The sequence below is a fragment of the Camelus bactrianus genome, chromosome 4 (assembly GCF_048773025.1).
Source record: "Camelus bactrianus isolate YW-2024 breed Bactrian camel chromosome 4, ASM4877302v1, whole genome shotgun sequence".
NCBI classification, from domain to species: Eukaryota; Metazoa; Chordata; class Mammalia; order Artiodactyla; family Camelidae; genus Camelus; species Camelus bactrianus.
The window spans coordinates 84275031-84299903 of record NC_133542.1 but is presented as its reverse complement, the minus strand read 5'-3'; the positions used below and the strand labels follow the sequence as shown (position 1 = coordinate 84299903).

The 24873-nt window shown below is 53.6% G+C and overlaps 1 protein-coding gene across 9 annotated transcripts in view; it reads right to left on the bottom strand.

Annotated features, from left to right (window-relative positions):
- WNK2 (WNK lysine deficient protein kinase 2) overlaps positions 1–24873 on the bottom strand; it is a 116422-nt gene that overhangs the window by 56453 nt on the left and 35096 nt on the right. For all 9 annotated transcript variants that reach the window (XM_074363009.1, XM_074363012.1, XM_074363007.1 and 6 more), the window contains exons 5-12: positions 22136–22293; positions 19372–19460; positions 17178–17397; positions 11128–11410; positions 7609–7808; positions 5597–5728; positions 5016–5204; positions 340–894 (exon numbers count right to left, since the gene is read on the bottom strand). In XM_074363009.1, the coding sequence (XP_074219110.1) occupies positions 340–894; positions 5016–5204; positions 5597–5728; positions 7609–7808; positions 11128–11410; positions 17178–17397; positions 19372–19460; positions 22136–22293 (1826 nt within the window). The remainder of the gene's footprint in view (positions 1–339; positions 895–5015; positions 5205–5596; positions 5729–7608; positions 7809–11127; positions 11411–17177; positions 17398–19371; positions 19461–22135; positions 22294–24873) is intronic.

The following is a 24873-nucleotide window of genomic DNA, read 5'->3' as shown; positions in this document are numbered from 1 at the left end:
GCTGCCAACCCCACCTGGGTGAGGGCAGGTGCCACGATGCCCAGCGCGGCCAGGGGCCCCTCCACCACAAGCAGCTGCTACTGACATTTGGGAAAGAACCAGCCTTGGAGCTTCTGGCCACCCCAATTCTTGAGGTTCCTAACCCGTGCTGGGAAGCAAGAGGAGGCAGCAGACACCCCTACACACACACACTGGATGACAGGGGACAGCCCTGCCTGCTTATCTGCTCCCACCGTACTGCGGGGGCAAGGTGCTGAGGAGCAGAGGTCTGTGAACCTCTTGCATACTAAGGGGTCTCCCAGCTCCTGGAGGGTGGGTCCTGGCCAGCAGTTGGGTTACCTGGCTCCCAGCGCCGGCGGCCGGAGGAGCCTGCTCCGGAAGGCGGGCGACACTTGGCTGGTGGGGTTGCGGCAGAATGGGGGGTGCCGTCTGCGGAGGGGCAGCCCGCACAGTCTGTGCTGCGTGGAGAGGAGAAGGCGGGACCTCGCTGGGCATCATCTGTGGGAAGGCTGCCGGGTACCCGGGCTGGGATGGGAGCTGAGCCACGGTGGGGTGAATGGACAGGGCAGCCACGCCCTGCGGGGCCACGGCCAGCAGAGGGATAGTGGTGGCGGTGGCCGCCACGTTTGGCACTATGGTCCGGCAGGGCACGGACAGCGGCGCCCCAGGAGGGTGGGGCAGCTTAACCGCCTGCAGAGGCAGGGCCGGCGACACGGGCAGCGGGGCAGTGGCCGCGTTGAGTGGGAGGCTTGGCAAGATGACAGCCGGGGAGAAATACTGAGAGGGAGGAGGCACGGTGGGCCCACTGGTGGCTGGCAGGTCAGGGAGGGCTGCGGGGAGGCTGTCGACGGTGGCCAGTGGAGCGATGGGGGGGACCACAGGAAGCGGAGGCATCTGAAAGAGAACAGGTATGTCAGCCCCACCGGGACTCGGCCCTGCGCACCTGCAGCACATCTGTGCTGGGTGAGAGGGTCCACATCACCCAGTCTCTGCCCAAGATACATCTGTGTAGCTGCTGCGGAGGGGAACCAAAACGTAAACCCAAGTTAAACGGAACCAAGTGAAATGCAAATTAAAACCACATTACTCCACACTTAGCAGACAGCTGAAGTAAAAAGCAGTGATAATGCCAAACAGCCGGTGAGGATGTGGGGAGACTCACTCACTCTAATGCTGCTGGTGGGAATGTAAAGCAGCACGCTCATTCCAGAAAAGAATACGCAGTTTGTCAGCAATAAAATGGATTTGCCACACCACCCAAAAAAATAAAAATAAAATAAATAAATGGAATCAAGCGTATAACGCTGTCAAACGGAAGGAAAGGCAAGAAGCCTCAGAAGGGTGCAGGGTGCAGGAGACCCTGAGGAGAGCCTTCCTTCAGCACCACCACGAAGGGGTCCTGGCTGGGCCCCTCTGGGGTGACAGCTAGGTGACTGCAAGGACACCCGGAGTCACATTAGTGACCACCAGCTTCACAGCTTTGGCGTATCTTCATTCAGAAAGACCAGGACTGTCAGAGCTACCAGACTGGCTCCAAACATCTGAAATTACTTTGCCTGATTCCCTTCAATCTGTAGAAATTCACACTGAGACCACACTACTCAGAAGGTTCTTTCAGGGAAAGCATATCTTCGAGCCCCTCCTGGCTGGCTGAACGTCCTATGCCATGAGGCCTGAGGAAGAGTGGCATCTTGCAACAGCAGAGCACTGGAACCTTCCACGTTGGCCTTCTATCCTGGAGACAGCTCCTGAATTTAGCACTTCACGTATTTCAGCAGGTTCCCTGACAGTTCTCTCTAAAATGAAGCCTTTCTGGTGGCAGGCACATCTGCATCTCATAATATGTGCCTTTGTGCAATTATAAGGCTGTGAAAATATGCAAATTGACTTCTGTGTTTCTGAAAAGCAACTCAGTGCGATGACCACTGGGAGCAAGGTGGCACTTTAACTAGACGTTGAACGTGACTCTCATGCAGGAGGGATGAGGACAAGGCTGAGTGACAGGTGGCAGCCGACACGAAAGAAACTTCTGGGTGGCGGCTGTAAACCACAGGAACATTCACATCTTCCTAATGAAGCAGCATTTCCCATCCTAGCCCTGCTCAAACACTGTGATGGGACCCATCAAATGAAAGCCATCCCACGATAAAGGGTCACTGGAGACATGTGTGACCAACCACAACATTAGCCTGGGAGGCAGCACCCAAGCATCAGCCACGTGTTATCAAGTGTTACTAGTCACGTGAAGCTCCCCTCCAAAGACAGGCAGCAGAAGTCACTTTTATAGTTCTCAGCTTATAGGTTTTTCACCTCCTTGGTTAGGTTTATTCCTAGGTTTGGTTTTTGGGAGGGTTTTTTTTGATGTATATTTAAACGAGATTGGGTTTTTTTACTTTCTCTTTCTGATATTTCATGGTCAGTATAAAGAAATGCAACAAATTTCTGTACATTAATCTTGTATCCTGCTACCTTGCTGAATTCATTTATCAGTTCTAATAGTTTTTGTATAGAGTCTTTAGGGTTTTCTATATTGAGTATCATGCCATCTGTATATAATAACAATTTTACCTCTTCCTTTCCAATTTGGATATCTTTTATTTCTTTTTCTTGTCTGATTGCTGTGGCTAGAGCTTCCAATACTATGTTGAATAAAAGTGGTGAGAGTGGGTATCTTTGTCTTGTTCCAGAATTTAGTAGGAAGGCTTTGAGCTTTTCACCATTGAGTATTATATTGGCCGTGAGTTTGTCATAGTGGGAAATTAAAGATGACTCCAAGAAATGGAAAGATATCCCATGCTCTTGGATTGGAAGAACTAATATTATTAAAATGGCCACACTACCCAAAGCAAGCTACAGATTTAATGTGATCCCCATCAAATTACCCAGGACATTTTTCAGAGAACTAGAATAAATAATGCTAAAACTTATAAGGAACCACAAAAGACCCAAAATTGCCAAAGCAATCCTACGGAAAAAGAACAAAGCTGGAAGCATAACCCTCTCAGACTTCAGACAATACTACAGAGCTATAGTAATCAAAGCAGCTTGGTATTGGCACAAAAATGGACATATACATCAATGAAACAGAATAGAGAATTCAGAAACAAACCCACACACATACAATCAATTAATCTTCGACAAAGAAGACAAGAATATACAATGGAGGAAAGACAGTCTCTTTAGCAAGCAGTGTTGGGAAAGCTGGAAAGCCATATGTAAATCAATGAAGTTAGAACACTCTCTCACACTACACAAAAATAAACTCAAAATGGCTTAAAGATTTAAATACAAGACATGACACCATAAAACTCCTAAAAGAGAACATAGGCAAAACATTCTCTGACAAAAATCATAGCAGTATTTTCTTAGGTCAGCTCCCAAGGCAAAAGAAATAAAAGAAAAATTAAATGAATGGGACCTAATCAAACTCATAAGCTTTTGCACAGCAAGGGAAACCATAAACAAAACAAAAAGACAACCTAGAGAATGCAAGAAAATATTTGCAAATGATGTGACTGACAAGGGATTAATTTCCAAAATATACAAACAGCTCATATAGCTCAATACCAAAACAAACAAACAAACAAATAACCTAATCAAAAATGAGCAGAAGACCCAAATAGACATTTCTCCAAAGAAGATATACAGATGGCCAACAGGCACATCAAAAGATGCTCAACATCACTAATTATTAGAGAAATGCAAATCAAAACCACAGTGAGGTATTACCTCACACTGGTCAGAATGGCCACCATCAAAAAGTCTACAAATAACAAATGCTAGAGAGGGTGTGGAGAAAAGGGACACCTCCTACATTGTTGGTAGGAATGTAAACTGGTGCAGCCATTATGGAGAACAGTATGGAGATTCCTTAAAAAAAAAAAAAAAAACTCCTTAAAAAACTAAAAACAGAGTTACCATATAATCCTGCAATCCCACTCTTGGGCATATATCCAGAGAAAACTCTAATTCAAAAAGATACATGCACCTCAATGTTCATAGAAGCACTATTTACAACAGTTAACACGGAAGCAATCTAAATGTCCATCAACAGGTGAGTGGATAAAGAAGAGATTATATATATATATACACACACGCACACACACACACGCACACACGTACACACACATATTATACATATATATATACGCACACATATACATATATATATAATGGAGTATATATATACATACATATACAATGGAGTATTACTCAGCCATGAAAAAGAATGAAATATTGTTATTTGCAGCAACATGGATGGACCTAGAGATTATCATATTAAGTGAAATAAGTCAGACAAATATCATTTATATGTGGAATCTAAAAAATGATACAAATGAACTTATTTATAAAAAGAAACTCATAAGAGACTCACTGACATAGAAAACAAACTTATGGTTAACAAAAGGGAAGGGCAGGGGAGATAAATTAGGAGTATGGGGTTAACAGATACACACTACCACATATAAAACAGATAAACAACAAGAATTTACTGAATAGCACAGGGAACTATATCCAGTATCTTACACCTATAATGGAAAAGAATATGAAAAGGAATATATATATATACATATATATAACTCAATGACTTTGTTGTACACTTGAAACTAACACAATATTGTAAATCAACTGTACTGCAATTAAAAAGCAGTCACTTTTACAGTTGAGTTTGAGCTTTGTGGCCAGTCTTCTCTGCAGTCGGCAAGCTGCTCAGCTGTCCTCTGGACCCCCAAGGAGCCATGGTCAGCACAGTCCCAGGTGGCTCCGTGGGAGGGAGTGACCCTAGTTTTGTGCTCACAGCTCCATCCCGGCTCCTCTGGCCCTACTCTGGACTAAACCTTCCCCCACCCTGGATGCATCTGGGACAGAAGTCAAGGGCAGGAGAGCACAGCAACCCAGCCACCCCAACACTCCAAGTGTTCCTATCTTAAGGGACCCATGTGCCCAGAGGACAAAGAACGGCCAACCAGGCTGGGAAAGAAGGCGAAGCTGGAGGGCAGGGGACGGGGAGGTACCTGTGGAGGGACTTGAGCAATTGGCTGCAGGGGCACCGGCGGCATCTGGAGCGGCTTCAGCTGAGCAGGGGCCACCACCTGGGAGGCTGGAGCCAGGTATGGAGGCAGGTGAGGGGGCACTGGCTGGAGAGGGCCCACGGCTTGTGGGGCCAGGACCTGTGGCAGCGATACCGGCTGGGCCAGCAGAGGCTAGAAAGAGAAGGGGCTTCCCTTACACCAGCACCCTCCTGAGATACCCCCATGTGCTTAGACACAACAGAAAAAATCAACTCACACACGTATACCGACATGTATGTTCAAACACCCAGCCTACAGCCTGGGACACACAATCTGGGAGAATTATTCTATGCAACGGGGGCCCTCTGAGTGTTATGGACCCCTGAACTCCACAGAAACAAGAGACCCGCCCCCACTCCCATCTACTCCCTGGTCCCAGGGGAACTGCAGAGAAGGGGCATGGGGGCCTGGACCTGCCAAGAGGCTCACGGACCCCGGGCTCGGGCCAGCCAAAAATGGACAGGCAGGGTCTGGGGGAACCAAGGCACTGATGGTACTCATAAGGAGGGGTAGTCAGCACTTACCTGGTGGCCAGCGGGTGTGGGCTGGCCTGGGCCCGTAGGCACAGGGGCAAAGCTCATGGCCGTCTCTGGGAAATACTGCTGTGGGAGCGAAGGGTGTGTGGGGGGTGGGACAGAACCCACCGACAGGCCAGGCTGCAAAGAGCACCCAGAGCCACGCTCAGCAGCGGCCCTGAGGACCCCTACCCAAGCACACACTTGACATCCACAGGGACCCATCTCTCAGCCCCCATGCCTGCCGGCCTGCCAGGGACACTTATCCCACGGACATGATTCAGGAGAAGCAAGGTGTGGAGGCCCCCAAACCGAGAACGGCCACACCGCCCAAGCAGGGAATGTCCTAGAACAGCAGCTCCAGAGTATCATGCAACCATGAGAAAAGATCATTAAGAGACTTGTGGAACCCTTTGTGGCACCACAGAGAAACGGTTGTTTTGACATTAAATGAAGGAAAGATAAAAATGCATGTCTCTTGTTTACAGGATTATATAAAAATGTATACATGTGGATATATTCACAGACCGTGAAAACATGGGAATAAATGTCAGGACAGAGCCAGAGCACGGGATGCTCTGCACAGCCAGGAGTCTCCAGTGACTCGCCCATTAGGAGAGAACGAGGGACAGGAGTGAGCCCTCGCTGCCAGGGACAGCACAGACACAGACTGGGAAAGTGTCGGAAATCTGAGCACTGGATGTCTGATGCCGCTAAGAACGGCTGCTAACCTGTTGATTTTTAGGTGCAATAATGGTACTGGGCTTTGTTTTCAGAGTCTTGATCCTGCAGAGATACAGACAAATATTTGGGGGCAAAATAGCTTTCTGTCTAGGGTTTACGTCAAAATACTAGGGATGTGAGAAGCAGGTGAGGGCTGTGGAAAAAACAGATTCGAACACAGGTAACTTCTGAAGCTGAGAACCTGGTTCCGTGCAGGCGGCCTGGAGCCTCAAAGGAGCGGCTCATACTCTGGTCCCAAGGGCACATCACCATGGTAACTAACCCTCCCCAGGAGCCCTGGGGCAGCCTGGGGACCCCCTCCAATGCCACCCTTCTGTCCAAGGTGTTTGTGTGTAAATAGGCAAGACACGGGAGAGAGCGCTCCAGCCCAGTCTGTCCGGTGCATGCTGGCTGGGCCCGGGACCTCCCTGTGCTCAGGCGTCCTGGCCCGTGAGCCAAAGCTGGGACAGATGCAGCGCAGCAGGGACCTGGTGGAGAGCGCAGTGTGGCCAGGGAAGGTCTGACCCTGCACTAGGAGGGACGAGGGCTGGCAGAATGCCCTGGCTCAGCCCCAGCACAGGCGACCTAAAGCCAAGAACCAAACCACCACTCTGAGAAGCAGGTGGCCCTTTTGTAAATGAACTCTTCCTGTGTAAAATCATATTTTATTTCATTTAATGAAATGAGTCAAACTGCAAATGTAAATTGCTAACAAATCCTGGGCTCCAGTCAGCAGAGGCAAATGCTTCAACTTAGTCTTTCCAAAGTGTACAAATTACACCACAGGCATAACACGGAGGCCCTTTCAGTGCTACTTCTCAAGCATCACCGAAAACGTTTCCCGTGGTTTGGTCGTTCACATACCTCCCTTCTGTCCCCCCACACCTCTAACTCTTAACGGCTGCCTAATATACAGTGGAGAAATGCCAGGAGATACTCAACACTCCCTCAGTGAAGCTGGACCCTGAGACAAAATCAAAGGCTTTATTACTGTAAGTGATGCTTGTCTGTCACCTCTGCAACAGTCAGAAGTAACTTCCACCCTGCCAGCTTTAGCACAGATGTGCCCGCACTGGGTGTCACTGGGCTGTCTGTGGTATTTCCTCATCTGGCAGGTCTTTCAGGGTGCATCTCGGGCTGCTCCCGCCTGCAGCCCTGCAGTTACTGGCCAGGATGGCCCTCCGGTGGGTCTGCTTTCGTATGGTGGGAACTGACCATGGACCAGCACAGACTGGACGGCCCATCACAGACGGGCCGTGGGGACGGGGACGCTGGCCCGAGGGGGAGGGCTGACTCACCGCAGGAGGCTGGTAGGCCCCCAGGGAGGGCAGGCCGTGCGGCAGGACAGGCCCGTCACTCACGCTCATGGGGGGGCTGCACACACACTGGCTGGGGGGCGGGGCTCCATCCGCCAGCGAGCCCAGCACCACGCTCTGCTGGCTGCTTTGCGAGTCCGAATACACCGTGGATCCCTGGCCACTGTCGAATGTGCTGTCCGCTGGGGAGGGAGGACAAAGGCATGGCTCAACGCAGGCACCCCCAAACGCTCCACACAAGTCTCAGGGAACGCAAATGTGGGCTAGCCTGTCCGTGTGTCTTCTGCAAAACCAAGACTTGGTTGCATTTCCAGATCACATAGTAAATGTGTGCCATTTTAAACAGTCAAGTCTAGAACAGCACGGGGGCAGCACTAGCACCAGAAATGGCCCTAGCAACCTGAGTCCCCACTGCCTGACATCGACAGGAGCCCACCGTGGGCCACCACGGATCCCAGGTGGGCACCTCGCACCATCCTCCGTAGGCAGGAGAGCCGCCCCACGGGCTCACAGCCAGGGACCTCACCTGGTACTTGACCTGGCCTTAAAGAGGGCGCTCTTACAGCTCTTCAAAGGCACAAGATGGATTGTCCAGGTTAGGAAAAGCTATAGTCACACAGAGGAAATAATGATCACCTGTGTTTTATGGGGAGGGGTGTCTCAGGACCCTGACCACCTTCACTCAGCACGGCAAAGAGTCAGAAGTGGGAAGATCTGGGTCCAAATCTGGCTCCTCTCTTCACGGGCCCCGGCCTAACTTGGTTGAAAAATGGGGCTGACGAGGCCCCCACATCACAGAGAGGCCACGAGAGGGGGACCTGGAGGCCCAACGCAGCACCCCCGACTCCAATAAAAGGCCAGCCTCACCCAAGACGAGCCAGACTGGCCCGTCAAACCCAGCCACGATGGAAGGAGCCGCCTGCGCACGGGGGCACGGACAGAAATGCCGTGGCACACAGGCTCGCTTCACCAAGACGCACCTGGGAAGACAGGGCACCCGCACGGCCAGGCCAGTCAAGAGTGAAGAACAAAAACCTGTCTGAGGTGGCACTCTGGTTTCACTGCCTCCAAAAGCTACACAAGCATTCGGATTTGCCACCTATGAACACCAAGCTATTTCTACAGGAGATGCCTTTCAGTGCCGGCATCATGTCCACGTATAATTTAAACAAATAAAAAGGGGACTCTTCCTGGCTTTCCAACAAAATGATCTTTCCCAGGGGCTGGTCAGAACTGATTCTGACCTAGTAAGAGAGAAGAATGCTGAGGTTTGATTGTGCAAAACTAATTAAACAACTGGCCCTGATTTCTGATGAGGTGGCTGGTGGCCATTTCTGCTTACACAGAGGGAGGAGAGAGACAGAGTATGTGCACATGAGGGAGAGAAAGAGAGTGTGGGCACATGAGAAAAAGAGAGAGAGAGAGATCAGACCAAATTTCAAGGAAAGCGACTCTAACCATATATGCAACATTTTATATTTTTTAAGTGACGATATCTATTATTGGTATAATTAAAAATTAATTTTAAAAATCATGTTTTAAACCTGTTGACAAATTGCATTCTTGCTGTCATTAGGTGCTGGCCCCATCTTGAGCCTGATCTGGACTGTCGTGAGCAGCTAACAGAACCCATAGTGGGGAATCACACAATATGATGTCTGCTGCACCTTCTGACATATGGAAGCGTGACTGTGAGCCCATCTTGTCACCTAAGACCGGGTTCTTTCTCCAGTGACGTGTGGGCTGCTTGGCGTCCGCATCCGTTCACCTTCGTGAAGAATAAGGTGGCCCAGCCAGCCACAGGCACTGTGGCCAGGGGGATGGCTGAGCACAGGTTTCCTGTTCTGACCCACAGCAAGGTACAGAAGAGCACGTGCAGGGTGCCGTGGGTCACAGATCAGAGGGAGACACGGGTGTGTGTGTGTGTGTGTGCGCACTTGCGCATGTGCTTAATGCACTGTATACACGCACGTGCACATGCATTTGTGTGGGTATGTGAACAGGTGTATGTATGCGTGCATATCTTGCTGAGTGCATGTGTGATAGATTGCATGTACAGATTATGTCTGGAAGTTATTACCTCTGGAAGTTACAGTTAAAAGATGCATAATATCAGTGACATCCAGAGAGGAAAATTAACCAGCTTCTGCTGTATACTCTCTTCGACTTTCTCAATTTTATTCAATGTGACTATATCATCTACTTTAAAGAAGCTACAATAAACAGGTAAAAATGTTTTTGAGAAGTGCGGCTGTGGTAAGCCCACTCTAGCCAGACAGGAAGGGAATCTGTCTGCAGACAGAACGCCCACCCCAAACTGAACGCGTTCCATCTATACAGGGGGTCACACTTGTATCATGACACATCTGACCACAGCAGAGCCCCTTCAAAGTTCAACAGAAGGAGATTTCTTAATTCCTGCCCCAGAACTTGTCAACCAACAATTACGTTTTTAAAATAGTGGTATATCAAGTGTGGAGAGTTCTTTCCTACAAAAAGTTTACACTCTTGCATTAATTTTTTGGTTTATCAGAAAATGGAGCAATGACACAGTGAGTCCATTCTCCAAAGCAAACTTGAGCAAGCTGGAGGGAAGTAAACAGCAAGCAAACTGTCTCAAAGTGTTGGCCAGCTGCTGGTTTGAATTTACAGTTTCTGCCTCTCTTTGAAGAATGGTTAGCTATTTTATTGATAAATTAAAGGATATAACTATTAAATGGATTAAACAGATTATTTTGGTCTTTCCACACAAAAGCCCTGAAATCGTGGCCTGGATAGGCTCGGCTCTGCAATTCTCTGTGCTCAGTCACAGAACAGACAGAAAAGGAAACATCTTCCATCCTCAGCTCACAGCTGAATTGTTAGTACACTGAGAGCACGGGCAGGACGCTTTTCCACCTAGACATGCAGAGGACACTGGATTCCCCCTCCCAGCAGTCTGAGATGAAGCCAGGTACACAGTGACTCCCACCAATCCATCCGTGACATTCCCTGGGAAACGTACTGAAGGTCTCAAAGGTCTCAAAGGTTAGGTACCAAAACAGAGATAATCTTGGGGACGGATAGTCCCAGCAGCAAAAGTCACAGCCAAGACCATGACATGACCACCCAAGGCTGCAGTCATCCATCGGCAGCCCCAGGGCCACAGCAGCTGGCAGGGACAGTGAGCCCAGGCTGAGGTACTGCCCTCAGGTGCCCTGTGAAGTTGGGACTGGTACCTTCCAGGTGGGATGAGCAGCCAGCCGGACTGGCCCAGCTCCATCCGCACCGGCTCAGGGACCAGGGAGGTTCTGGGTCTGTCTGCACGTCTGTTCCCCACCCATCCTAGGAGGCTGCACTTCAGGGAGCCTTCAACCCCTCTGGTCACAGATCTCTTTGCAACATGGAGATGCTCCCAAGCCCCTCCCTGGATGAATGCTGGTCCACACCAATCATCCATGCCCGCAGGCTGGGCTGGAGGGAGTGGGGGACAGGGGGACACAGGAGGAGGGCAGCACTCACAGGCCAGGGAGGTGGCGCTGGCCGGCAGCGCAGTGGGGAGGAGGTGCTGGTCGGCCTCGGGCTCCTCGGGCTCCAGCGGCCCGGCCTGTGAGTGGTAGGTCACCTGGACCTGCAGGGGCGTGACCGGGCCCTTGGCCTTGTCAGGGCTTCCAGGGTCCCGCTGCTCCTGGGGCTGCAGAGCTGGCCAGATCCTCTTCCGCCGCCACTGGATCAATGCCACGCGGTCACGGATGGACTTGGCCACAATCTTCAAGTCACTCTCGTGGAAGAATCCTGACTCAATCTGCAAAGGAGATCACCACATGGTTACTGGGATCAGCCCCATCTGCATGCCCCACTACCAGGCCAGCCCTACCGTCTGTGTTACCACCTCCTGCTTGTGGGGGGTCTCTGCCCAAAGTCCCCTCCTTGGACCCCTTGCCCCCATCACCAAGCTCATTCTTTTCAGGGACACTCTTGTCACTGACTGTAAATTCACAGGGAGAGTGACCATCTAAGCTCACACTGGCCCAGCTCCTGGGGCAGACAACACAGCAGGTGCTCATAACATGGGCTGGATGAGCGAGGATGTGAGGGGACCCTAGTCTGCCTCCTGCAGAAATTCAGAGCAGCCCCCACCAGCTAGGCCCCAGGGGTTTCCTGGGGCCCCTTGCTCAGGCTGGCCGAGGGCAGGAAGGGGGTCCTGGCCTCATCTGTGTGCTCAGGAACAGGGACAAGGAGGCTTGGCCAGTGCTGTCCGCAGTGCTGTCGTGGGCATTCTCTGAGCAGTCAGAGGCCATGGGAAGTAGGCATATTTTGTAACTGGAGACTAGAAAGCTGTGCACGCATGCCTAGGAAAATTCTGAACCCAGTTCACCCAAAGGAGTGTGTGAGAGCATTTATACAGGAGTCGAGGATCTCCAGGAAACATCACAGCGCTTTCTGAGGATATTTATGGCAAAACCATGAAACAGCAAAAGCCAGGCTCCTTGCCATCAGTGTGGGATTCCCCATGTGAAATGGGAGAAAACCACAGAAAAACCCTGCGGTGCTGGATGGGAGTTGCGTGAACTCAGGGTTTTCAACGTACAACGTTGAAATGCACCGGATGTAGGTGCAAGTGTGCATGTGCACGGTGTACGTGCACAAACACAACTGCACAGAACACGTGGGCCTCTGAACCACCCATGGAGTGGGCCTGGGGCAATGACAGCCGAAAACGCAGCGTAGCCACTGTGAGAGGGCGTGGCTCACCACAAAAGGGCAGATTCAAGCTTGTAGGGAAAGGACGAGGGGACCAGGACACCTCACTGTGCCTGAAATCGAGGACGTGCTCGGAAATGACAAGGGAGCCAGCGCCCAGGGCCTCCCACTGGCCAAATCTGGGACATTCTGAACACCAAAATAAACAGTGATGTGGTGACGGCTTGAAGGACATGTCCACAAATGCATGTGGGAGAAATGCAGGTGATCTGTGGTGACAGAAGTGATGGGTGTCACTGCCAGCACAAAGGGGGGCCATATATATGTAGTCTCTCAGTTTCTGTGTCTCTGTATCTCTCCCTCTCTCTGTCTGCCTGTCTCTCTCCTGTGGACCACTTGCTCCTGTGAAGCCATACATGACCAGCCCTATGGAATGTCCCAGCTGGATGGGAACTGAGTCTCCCGCCACCAGTCACGTGAGCAAGCACTGACCCTCACCTCTGGTCTGCCCTGGCGGACAATCTGGCCACACCTCACGAGGGGCCCTGAGCCAGAAGCACCAATTCCTGACCTCAAGGACCATGCAAGCCCGTAAGCACGTGCAGGGCTGTGTTTGAAGTAATTTGTTGGCAGGGACAGGTTAACTCACCAACAGCATATGACCTACTGAATAAAAGAGAAACCATGAGCCCACAGAGATGTAAATAAATGGAGCCTTTGGGGAAAATGGGATATTTACATGGTTTCAAGGTACATCCCCACAAGATCATTATTTACTGTCACTGCATGTGGGGAACGCTGGCAGACAATGTCAACTGATGTCAGGGAGCGTCCTCGGTGGGCTGGCCATGGTGAGCCACCCACGAAGGTGTCCCAGGACAATGCGGACCCTGGGTGGGGCTGGGCTGCTCTCGGGGTTCTGACACCCACGGTGGCTGTTAGGAAAGTCCCCATCTGTAGGAAAGACACAGATGTATTCATGTTCAGTCCGGAGATGGTATCTCAAACGGCTGCCTCGAATTTTCAACTTTTTTTTTGTAAGTTTGTGACTACTTGGAAAACTCATTTCTGAAGACACTCCATCTGAGGGAATGAACTGTGCTGAAATCCCACAGACACCCTCACCGAGGCCGCCCCGCTAGGCTCAGCCCAGGATGGCGACAGAGGCACGAGCTGGGCTGAGCGCGTGGTCAGGACCTGCTGAAGAGGCTGAGCCGGGGTTCGGCGCCCACCCTCAGTGCCGCCCACCTGGCCGACCTGACCAGAGGTCCCTGAGAAGAAGGCATCCCACAGACACACCTGCCTGCCATTTCTATTTTCAGCCCATGACCCATTTTTCCTTCCGTCCCGTCTTCAGTCACCCCCTTGTGATTCTCTCCGAGGTGTTTCTTCTATTTTTTCCCAAACAGGAGAGAACCTGGCCACATTCCATGCCACACTGGAACATCTTACTATCTGCAGGCTGTGAAGGCGGAAGGAAGGGCTGGCACCACAGACAGGAGAATCCCCTGGGCTAGGCTGCAAGGCCCCTCCCCTTCCTTCCCAGCCTGGGGGTCTAAACGAGGGGTTACTTTCAGATCAAAGCTGGCCCAGATCCCCAAGGAACCTGCCCTTCTCTCAGCCCTGGGGCATCTTTGTTCGGATTCACATCCGCACAGGGGCCGGCCTCCACCCGTATCCCCCACCCACCACTGGTGCCCCACCGCCCACCCTTCCACCGCCTGCAGGACCTGTTGGGAGGAAAGAAAGCTGTCCCATCGGCCTCCCTCCCACCCCCGGGGAGCCTCAGGAAGGCAGCCTCATCTGGCTCCAGGACATCTTCAATACTCGGCACTTGTTAATCCCAGGGGATAACAACGGGGCAGCCCAGGCCTGGTCCGGGTCCTAGAACTGGTGACACCCCCGTGCTTCCAAGGCATTTCCTTCGTGAGGTTACCATCCGTTTATGATAACCAACATTGATGTTTCATTTGTAGTCATCGCCTCTTCAAATTAAGTTTTGAAGAACTATGTGTACTGAGTTAAAGCTGTCAGCAAGTGACGACCCAGCAGAGCAGCCTGGCGGGAGGGAGCCCTGAAACGCTGCCCCACCTAGGCCCCTTCAGGGCCCAGACAGCCGGCCCAGGGACAGCCTAGGAGGGGCCCAGGCAGCTGCTCCCAGGACCCCAGGGAGAAGGAGAGCCCCAGACCCCCGAGTTGGTTCTGGTGTTTACAGATGGGTGGGGAGGTGGGGGAGTGGGGACCGGAGGGGGAGTCAGGCCCCAGCCAAGGGCCTCAGGACCAGCGCTGAGCTGCAAGGCCCAGCCAGGAGCCAGGAGCCAGGAGCCAGGAGCAGCGGCCAGCAACAACCCGGGCACTCACTTGAGGGAAGACGCCCCCACGGGGGGACAGCTTCTTTCAGCTCATCACAGGCGCCCCCAAGGCTCCGGGCTAATTCTGTTTCTTCAACAGAGCCGTGAGCATGTAGTTTTAGTTTTGTTTTGTTTTTCCTTAACTGAACACAGCGATGCACCCTCTCCTACACGGATGTCATAGGGCACGGAGGACGCGCCCCATGAAAAGATGCTTTGAAAGGAGACAGAGGAAGGGGAGGAGGAAGCACCGAGCCCAGGGCCTCCAGTGTGAGCTCCTTGAGACACCTCCCAACCGTGAGTCCTGCCAGGTCCCAGGGACTTGGTGAGGACGGGGCCGCGGCTACAGGCACAGGCATGAATGCAAGGCCCTGGGGACCCTTCCCTGCAGCAGGAGGCAGAGAATGGATGAGCCCTCTTGGGAAGGTGGGCAGGTCATGGGAAGGGGCCCAGACCATGTTTGGCGCCACCATCTTATAACTAAAGAGTGTCTGGAACAGAACTGAGAACCGAACCGGGGCTGGAGGAGGTACCCGGTCCAGCAGACAGACAGCACCGTCCATCTGGGTCTCCGGTGCCTCCAGGACATGCCGCCACGTGGAATCTGTGTCATCCTTAAGCCATCACTATGCAATACTCGTAGGGGAACGAGAACACTGCTCACCGCCTGTGCTTCCTGCCTGCGCCCCGGTCTCAGCAGCCCCGATAGACACGCCTCCTCAAGGCGGCCCCAGGGATCTGCCACAGCTCCATGCAGGGCTGTCCCCCCGAGGCCTGCCTCCCCTCCTCCTGTCACCGGGACAGCTGGAGCTGCTGGCCAGGTACCTCAGTCCCCAAGGTCCCTCCAAGATGCTCTCCACACGCAGCCCGCACTCCTGAACCTCAGTTCATAGGCTACCAGTCTGCACACCACCTTGATCATTACTTCTGTTTGCACTTTAAATTTCAGCAAGAAGCATGAAGGGACCACGGTGTCACAGAACAGAGAAACAGATACCCTGAATTCACAGGACTGCTGTGCTGGTAATCATCTTTTTTTAAAAAAAAAGTTTAATGTGGAATCTAATACAAATAAATCTACATACAAAACAGGGGGAGGTAGAGCTCAGTGGCAGAATGTGTGCTTAGCATGCACAGGGTCCTGGGTTCAATCTCCAGTACCACCATTAAAATGAATAAGTAAATAAACCTAATTACCTCCCCCTCAAACAAAAACAAACAAACAAAAAAGCCATACATACAAAACAGACACAGACTTAAAGGCGTAGAAAACAAACTACAGTTACCAAAAGGGAAAGCAGGGGAGAGGGATGAACCAGGAGTATGAGATTAACAGATACAAACTATTGTACGTAAAATAGATAAGCTGATAATAATCTTAATGCAACAGCCAGCAAATACGCAGCCATTCAACAGCTCCCCACAGAAGGTCATGGAAAGATCCTCCCAGAAGCATGGAGCTAAACAGCCCCATTAAATCCGATTACAGCAGAGGTGTCTGTTTCTGGGCCCAGGAATGTAACCAGCAGCTGGGAAGGAGTCCTGCCGTGGCTTCTAGGCCATCAGCGACGTCACACCCACCACACATGGCAGACGCAACAGGGGCACAGGCTGCTGTCCAGCGGAAGGGAGGGTGCTGGCTGGCCATGCACCACCCCCCAACCCATGTCCTGCACTGACCTGCTGCACCGCTTACATCAAGCTCCAGGGATCCCCCACCTGACATGTGCCCAGCCCCCACCTCCTGAACCCCACCTTGGTCCATGGCGCCCACACCTTATGTGGCATGGCCAGCCTCAGTTTCCTCATCTGAGCAGGGCTCCAGTGTCCTACTAGGGTCCAAGGAGTCCAGTTATAAAGAATTCATCAGCCACATCTTTGTGACTTACTATGTCTTAGATGTACTATTTTCAGTGACACGTTTATTTAAGAAAAAGAGGGAAAAAAAGAACATGCATTTCTCCGGTTTTCAAAGGCACAGACAAGGGCCCGCTCTCCTGCAACAGGCAAGCAGATTTTTACTTTTGCTCAGATTTTCCAGTAAAAGTCAGTGTCTAATCTATTTCTCATGTACACTTCCTTTTCCTCTGTGATACTGGACGCCTCTACACCCCTGCTGCTCGCCAGGTCCTCCAGACCACAATGCCCCTCAGAAACAAAATGAAATAAAGATCAAAGGCCCACATCTGCACCAAGTTAGCAAGAATCTGATCAAAACACAGCCCTTCCGGACACGCTCAAGTCCTCAAGTACCTCTCTGCGCCAGTTCCCGGAATCCCCTCACTGCCCCATTTCCAAGGTGATGCCCCGCACCCGTGCAGGAGGGCGATTCTGACCTCTGCTGTCCTTCACGGCTGCACTGGACAAGCAGGGGTCCTCGCTCCCCGAACTGCCCACTGACCGCGGGACCACGTCCCTCTTATTACTTTTCTAAAATCTTTGGAAACCGCACACGTTCAAGGCACACACCGGGATGTGGCGAGGCCCGCGCACCCGCCGCACACAAGCACACGGTACCATTTCCTGAGCCACGTCATCTGGGGTCTCCCTCTCCAGGTCGAAGGCGAACTCTATGGCCCCGCTGTCCTTGGGCTTGCCCTTCAGTTTCTTGGGGTCCTCGACCCAGAGCCGCAGGGCGATGGTGGACTTCCTGCCGTGGTCCTCCTCCGCCAGCTCCACCCTCACGCCCGTGTCCTCCGCAAAGAAGGCGTGGCTGAGCAGGTCCTTGATCTCGTACCTGGGGAGGGGATGGCTCTCAGGCAGGGCCAGGGCACACCTGCAGAGGGGGCCCCGACTTGGGGTGCAGGGCCCACGACCTGCCCAGTTCCCTCCGGAAGGTTCTCTGATCCTACCCGGTGGGCAGTCTTCCCCGCTGAGGGCAGCACAAACCAGTTTACATCTGCATTCCCTGGGTCCCAAGGGAAGAGGAGAAAACTGCTCCTAAACATATCTTAAATGCACAATATGTAAGATTTCTTTTTTTCTCTCATTATAAAAATGAAACATCCCCATCATTAAGAAACTCAGGGAATTCAGAAAAGAATTTTCAAACCTGGCTCTGCACTGCACAGACAAGGCCTGCTGAGGAGCTGGGGAGCTCTCAGTTGTCACAGGATACCTGGCTCCAGATAAGACTGGACCCAGAAGAGGCAGGCTCCCACCTCCCACAGCTCATCACTGGGTGCCCTGAGGGACCCTGGCCTCAAGGAAGCAGGGAGGTTTTCCAGGGCTGCTCAGGATGGCAATGGGGGCTGGATGTTGCCATGGTAACCACTTTGCCATCCAAATTCGCATCCCTAAATGCTCTGGTGGTTCCTGTCTCTGGCAGAGACAGATCGTGGGCTGTCCTGGGCCTCGCCTCCTCCCAGTGTCCTGTCTGTGGTCTGTGGTCACTGTGTGTGGCCCTCGAGTTCCAGGGGCCCATCCCTGACTGCTGCTGACGGCAGCATATCCCATGGGTGGGTGGAACCCATCCCCTGCACACGGCTGCCATGCATGAAAGGGAGACAGCAGGGTGAGAAACCTTCAGGGAAGGCAAAAAGTGCCTGTGAGGACCCAGGGGAAGGCCAGAAGCTGGGGCTCCTGGGAGCTCAGAGGTCATGACCCTGGGGCTCTCTGTCCTGGTCTGGGAGGTGGTCTCCCAGGGTCTGCTCTGAGGATTCATGGCTTTATGTGGTTGTTTCTGTACTTTTCTGATGTGAGCCACATTTCAGTTTTTTTAATATTTTTTTCCTTAAAAAAAAAATGATAACCTTCAGGGGGCAAGAGAGAAGGCCACTTAGATCAGGACAGGGCCTCTGCATTAGAGAGGACGGTAGCAGAAAAGGACAGTGACCAAATCTGGGCACAGGGATGAGGGGAGGGGGCGTGAGCTGGGTGTATGTGGGCAGGGAGGGCACATGAGGGGGCGCGGAAGAGATACAGTGGAGAGGAGAAATGGGGAGGGTGCAAATGGGCAGGAGAGGAGGGACATGAGGGAGAGAGATGGGAGGGTGGAGATGGGAGGAGGCAGGGAAAGAGGAGGAGGGAGGAAGAGAGGACAGGAGCAAGGGAGGGGTGGGGGAGGGAGGGGGAGGGAGGGAGGGAAGGAGGATAGGAGGGAGTGGGGAGGAGAGAGGGGGGAGGAGGGCAGGAGGGAAAAAGGGAAGAGGAAGGAGGGAGGGAAAAGGAAGGAGGAAGGCTCAGCTTCCTGACGGACCAGCTGAGGAAGGAGGGGCCCTGATCTGAGATGAGCGCTGGTTTGGGGGGCTACTCGAGGGCTCTGAGTTGAACGTGGTGGTTCAGACAAACAGGTGCATGAAGTACACAGCTGGAGTTGAGAGTGAGGGCAGGATGCGACTCGCTGGGGAGCCTGGGCACGAGGGTGTCCTCCAGGCCAGAGGGCTGGGTGGGGACACCACAGAGAGCAACCACGGGCAGAGGGTGGCCCCACTCACCCTCATGCTCCCGGCTGGGAGGGCGAGAAGCAGCCGGCAAAGGGGGTGGGGGCTCCAGAACAGTCCCCAAAGCCAGGGAGCATGTTCCCAGCAGCCGAGGTCAGGCAGGGGCTGCCCACCAACTGCCCAGCAGGCTCGCTGGCACCCAGGACACCTGCGGCCTGACGCGGCCTGACGCGGCCTGACGCGGCCTGCCTGCCCGCCGACGCGCATCTCCTGGGAAGCAGCTGCAGCCAGGACAACAGCGCAGACCCCAGGCGGCCTGGGGAGCTCACCTCTCCTCCTTGTTTTTGCAGATACATTCTCCGATGATCTCCTTGATTTCAGGGTCGTGCACTTTCTCGAAGCTGGCCGGCTTGATGCCCTGCGGATGAAATGAGCAGAGTCACCTGACACCCAGCTGGGGTCTGTTTCTTGCTCACCTCACACTAACCCCAGGAGAAGAAAAGCCTTGTTTGCAGTGGCCAGGCAGGAGGGCTGTTTCATTCTAAATCCCCACTGAAGGGCTACTGAGAGTAGTGAGGTCTGGGGAAGAGAAAGACTCAGGGGAGACTCAGAGCAACCATCAAGGATGCTCGCTCTTTCCAGTCCAGCTCCCACTAAGGGAGCACTTGCCCCCCGCCCCCGGCACAGAGGACGTGGAGTGGGACAGGGCACACCTGCCGGAGGCCACACACCGGTCCGCCAGGCCCTCCCATACCAGCTGCTCAGAGGGTCTCAGAGGCTGGACAGGGAATCCCACAGAGCTGGCCTTTCTCACCTCATCCCACTGGAGGGTACAGAGGGCACTAATGTGGTCACTGCTGGCCAAGGGCCACCATAAACTCTGGCCCCAGTGTGGTCACAGGCAGAGCTGACTTCCAAGGCCTGGTGGCTCGAGGGGTTTGCAAGCAAGCGTCAGTGTCAGGGAATTCCACCGCCAGCAGTGAGATCAGATGACTTTCAGGCAGCAGGAGCAGGAGGTGGCCGAGCATTCATGCTGACCAGAGACCCCGTGGGTGCCAGGGGTGTGAAGCCAGAGGCACGGAGGGAAACAGACCACACAAGAAAATGGGATTCCAGGAGAAGCAGGGGCTGGACTGCAGGGTTTATCTGCATTCTGCTTCGGGGAGGCAGGGAAGGGGGTTGAGGGAGGGGATCCTGGTTTTTAAACATTTTGAACACACTGAGGTCTCAACCATCACATTCTTCCTCCTTCAATGAGACTTTGCCTTCAAAGTACCCATCCTTTTTTTTTTTTTTTTTTAAGGTAGACAAAGTGAAGCATACATTTTCCCACAGAGAGGGAGGGTTGGAGGAGGGCAGACCTGGGAGTGCAGGATTTCCAGCAGCTCCCACTACCTGGCTGGGGCCCCCTGGGGACCACCAGAACCCCGACCAGGACCTGTGCCCACAACCAATGGGGGTCACGTTGTGCCTGACACGCAGGGGCTTCTGTGCAGCAACAGACACAGCACCCTGGGTTTTAGGGGCAGACAAGAGGTCCTCCTTGAAGAGGAGAACCTCGTGCCTTTCCACAGAAACCAAGAGAAAAAGGAGTTCAATTACACCAGGAAGAAAGGCCATGGTCCAAGGTTGGGGAACCGGGTCTGGGAAAATACAAATTCAGGTAAGTGTATATATACACTGTCACTTAAATTTCTGAAAGGCTGCGGCCCCCAAAGCAGGGGAAGAATGGGCCCGAAGCACAGCGCCAGGGCAGCTGAGAGCCAAGGGCGCCAAGACCCAGAGCCCCCAGGGAGTGGCGTGGGTGCCGGAGGCTGGCCAGCATGCGGGTGCGGAGTGAGGGACCAGAGCGCCCAGACTGTTACTGCAAGCAGAGGAAACACCACGGGTCAGGGGCTGAACCTCTCATTTGACTTCCCCAAGGAGGCAGGGTGGGGCCAAGCCCTGCTTTGCTCAAACCCACATGGGTCTACATAGGAGCCGTGGGACCCTGAGCAGTGTCCTACTTCCCAGACCTAAATGGGGGCAGCAGGGCTGCTGGGAGGACCAGGGTGGCTGAGAAGCGTGTGCCTAGGGGGCTCAGTCCCTGTCTCCCTAAGCCCGGTGGGAGGACCACCGCCCTACCCACCTGTCAACTAGACCGAGGTGAGCAGACGCTCGTCCTACAGCCCGGGCACCAGCGTCCGCCACGGCCCAGCAGTGAAGCCCTGACCTTCCCTGGGTCCCTCCCTGCCCCCCGGAGGGCCAATGCCCACAGCTGATGGGCCCAGCGCCACTGGGCAGCTACACACCTATCTGTGGGTCTCTGACCCACAGCCACAAGTGCCACTAATCAAGGCCTCTGCCTTCCCACCTCCCACTCTCAGCGGCACACAGGAGGGGCTCAGAGTAATCAAATGACCGAGAATTAAAAACCAAGAGAGAGAAACCAGCTGCAATCCGTGGGGAGGGCTCTGGGTGGAGGGCGGGACAAGGGCAGGTGCTCCAGGGGTGCCAAGAACCATGGCTCCTCATGTTTCTGCAGAAGCGAGGCGGGTGCCCTGGGGGCTGGGGGCAGGAAGCCAGCACCCCTGCGGTGCAGCCTGGTGTTTGCAGGTGCAGGTGGACGGTGAGGTACCACAGCCCCAGCTGCCCCACCCTGGATGCTGCCCCCGCGCTGCCTACTCCATGGGACAGCCAGAGAGGGAGGACAGGATGCTGTTTGCACAGCTGAAACCACCCAATTAAAGCTGACAACTGCCTGGGGCCACGCCAGAAAGCGGGAGAGCCAGCAGCCCCCAGGAGGCACAGAGGAGGGGTTCTGCGGATGGGCGGCCTGGGCGCCTCCCAGAGAGGCCGAGTCAGTACTCCCGTCCCGTCCGCCCCGGGCAAGGTCCCGGTGATGCCTCCGGGCACCGCCCTCGGCACCCACGTCACTGCTGCTGCCATTCCACCGCAGCTCACAGAGCTGGGCTGTCACCCCCACTGAGCCTCCAGCTCCCCGTCTGTAAAATGGCTTACTTCCCTTCCTCACACAGCCTCCGTGAGGATTTCACGAAGTACATGGAGCCCAGCCCGGGACGCATGGCCCATCACGGGGGCTGGTGGACTCACACAGGTGACCTTCCTGTAGATCTGGGCAGCATTCTGGCACTCGGAGTAGGGGTACTCTGAGGTGGCCATCTCGAGCATGCACATCCCGAAGGCGTACACATCCACAGACTCATCGTAGTGCTCCTCATACATCTCCGGCGCCATGAACTCGGGGGTGCCTGTGCCCAGGAGCAAAAGACGCAGGGGTCAGCGGTCAGCGGTCACCGGGCCACGGAGTCCCTTGGGCTCTCAGAGCCCCGTGCCTCCTCCCCCATCCACATGCCAGAGCTAGCTCCTCGCCTTTGGTCCCGGAATCCACGATTCAAACAAGATTTTGCTCTGCTGACAGAAGTTCCCCACAATTCCCCCTGGAGCCTAACTGCAGGTCAGGTCAGCTCACAGCGCCACCCCCTGACCACAGAGCTGGGAGACCATTACTTCCCACGAGACAGGGTCTCTGCCGGAAATGACCCTGAGCACACCCCTCCTGGCCACTGGCCCGGATAACCCAGAGCAGACATCACCACGGTGCTACTTAAATTGCAAACACCCAGACCAGCCCCAATGTCCATCACGCAGCACAGTGACTGTCTCCCCTGAAGATGACTGCCTGGGGACAAAGGGCAGGTGCCATTCACCTGGCAGGTACCAGCGAGGTGTTAGGGTGAGAACTGCTCATCGATTCTAAGCACGAGGGATATTAAAATAACGCTTATTCTGAACTTTTAAGGACATGGGAGACTTATAATAGGCTGAATAAAACAGACCGCACACGCATGCTGACCACCCCGTATAAAACAATGAGTTAAAATGACTTGTCTAGGAGGTGGGGTTACACCTGATTTTTTTCCCTTCAGTTACACTTGTCTGGGTTTTTTACATTTTCCTGTGACAAACACTTGCTTTAAAAACCTTTTATTAAAATTGGTTCAGCTGAGCATCTGTCAACTGAATGAGAAGGACAGGGGCCATTGACTTCAAAAAGGCTACTTTTAACTTCTCCATCTTTGTTGACTTTGGAAGATTCTCAAAATGTTCCAGTTGTTTAAAAAAACCAGATGCAAAACAGCACAAACTATTGTGTTAAAAAGCGTGGGGGGTGGGGGGTCTGGGATGCAGGTAGATTAAGGATAATTTTTATTTTTTCTCACTTATTAATGGTTTTAATTTAAGATGCACTGTATGTTTAACATTTTGGGTTTAAAAGTGGGGCAAACAAGAATCTATGTTACGATTTACGGACATGCATAAAGAATTCTGGAAGATTCCATCAGAAATAATGAAGAGCAGAAAGAGGACAGGCGTTTGAGGGAAGTTGCACTGGGAATTTTTCATCCTTTTGGGTTTTTGAACCACATGACTGTACTGAAAATTTTTGCACGTGGCCATATCCATCCACAGAAAAACAGGGAGAAGGGATCCTCAGGGCTGCTGGCAAGAAGCTGGGAGCTGAGCTGGCCCTGGGGGAACCCCCACTCATCTAGTCAGGGTTCCCGTTCATCCACCTCGGTCACTTCTGAAACCCCTGAGAACCAGGAATGCTGCTTTGCAAGAAACACCCCAAAGCCTCCAGATGTCCTGGCACTGCGGGGGTGGGGGTGGGCGGCAGGGGTGTGGGGGGCCCAGCTCCAGGCTGGGATGGTGGGAGATGCCACTTTGGCACATGTGCTTGGACCATGGACCCATTTGAACCTTCTCTTTCGTTACAATGCAGCCATTTAAATCTAAACATTAAGAAGAATGTGTGCGTGGTGGTGCACATACACACACGTGTCCAGTGACCTCTGGGCACACCTCCTCTGCACCACAGCTCCACATCCCCCACGTCCCAGCCTCTGGGCCGTGAACACCTGCAGGATGGACTGCGCCCACTCCACCTCCACCCACTCGGGGCTCTACCAACACAAACACAGTGAGAACACGCCATGATGGCGTCAGATCCAAGGGGCCCTCAGGGACAAACCCTACAAGGGTCATGTAACCTACAGCTGTGTGCCCATGGACACAGCACTGACCATGAGGACACTGCCCAGACACTGAGGATCTTCTCACCCCATCCATCCACCTCCAAGTTTGCTCGGCTGGCACAGAGCCCCCAAGACCCCATTCAGCAGGGCCAGCACGCGGGCAGCACCTGGGAGGTTGCCACCACCAGATGTCTCAAATGGGCCACGTCTTACCTGCACAAAACCTAACGGCTGCCCCCAGGATGGGTCCATAGCATCAGCTGCCCCCAAAGGTACCTGGACACAGCATGGAGGGGAAAGCCTCTTCACAGGCCTGGGGGACCCCCTCACCTGACCACAGACCCCCACTCAGCTGATGGCCCCTTGCTGAGGACGGGACCCTGCTGCCCAGGGCCTGTGGAGACACGCTGACCAGCCCCCATTCACGGTGAGTGCAGAGTTTTCTGGGCTCCAGCTGAGCCAAGGCTGGAGTGACCGGGGACCCCTCCAGAGTCAGGCACCCTGTGTGGGGCTCAGGGCCCACTGTGCTGGCTGGAAACACCCACCCATCACATCACCCAGCAACTAGAAAGCCTGTTTCCAAGAGGAGAAAGAGCTGCTGGCCAGAGAAACCCTGGAGGGCTCTGCCAGGTGCCCCACTTCCAAGGCCAAATCTGTAAAACCTGCCTGGACTCCTCCAGCAGCTCAGAGGCCCGCGGGGTGCACCCCCCACAGCCCTGGCCCCCTCAGCCAGGCCCTCACCCGCTCCACCCATTTCTCAGAAACGGAACCAAGGCCTGGGTCGCCCCGTGC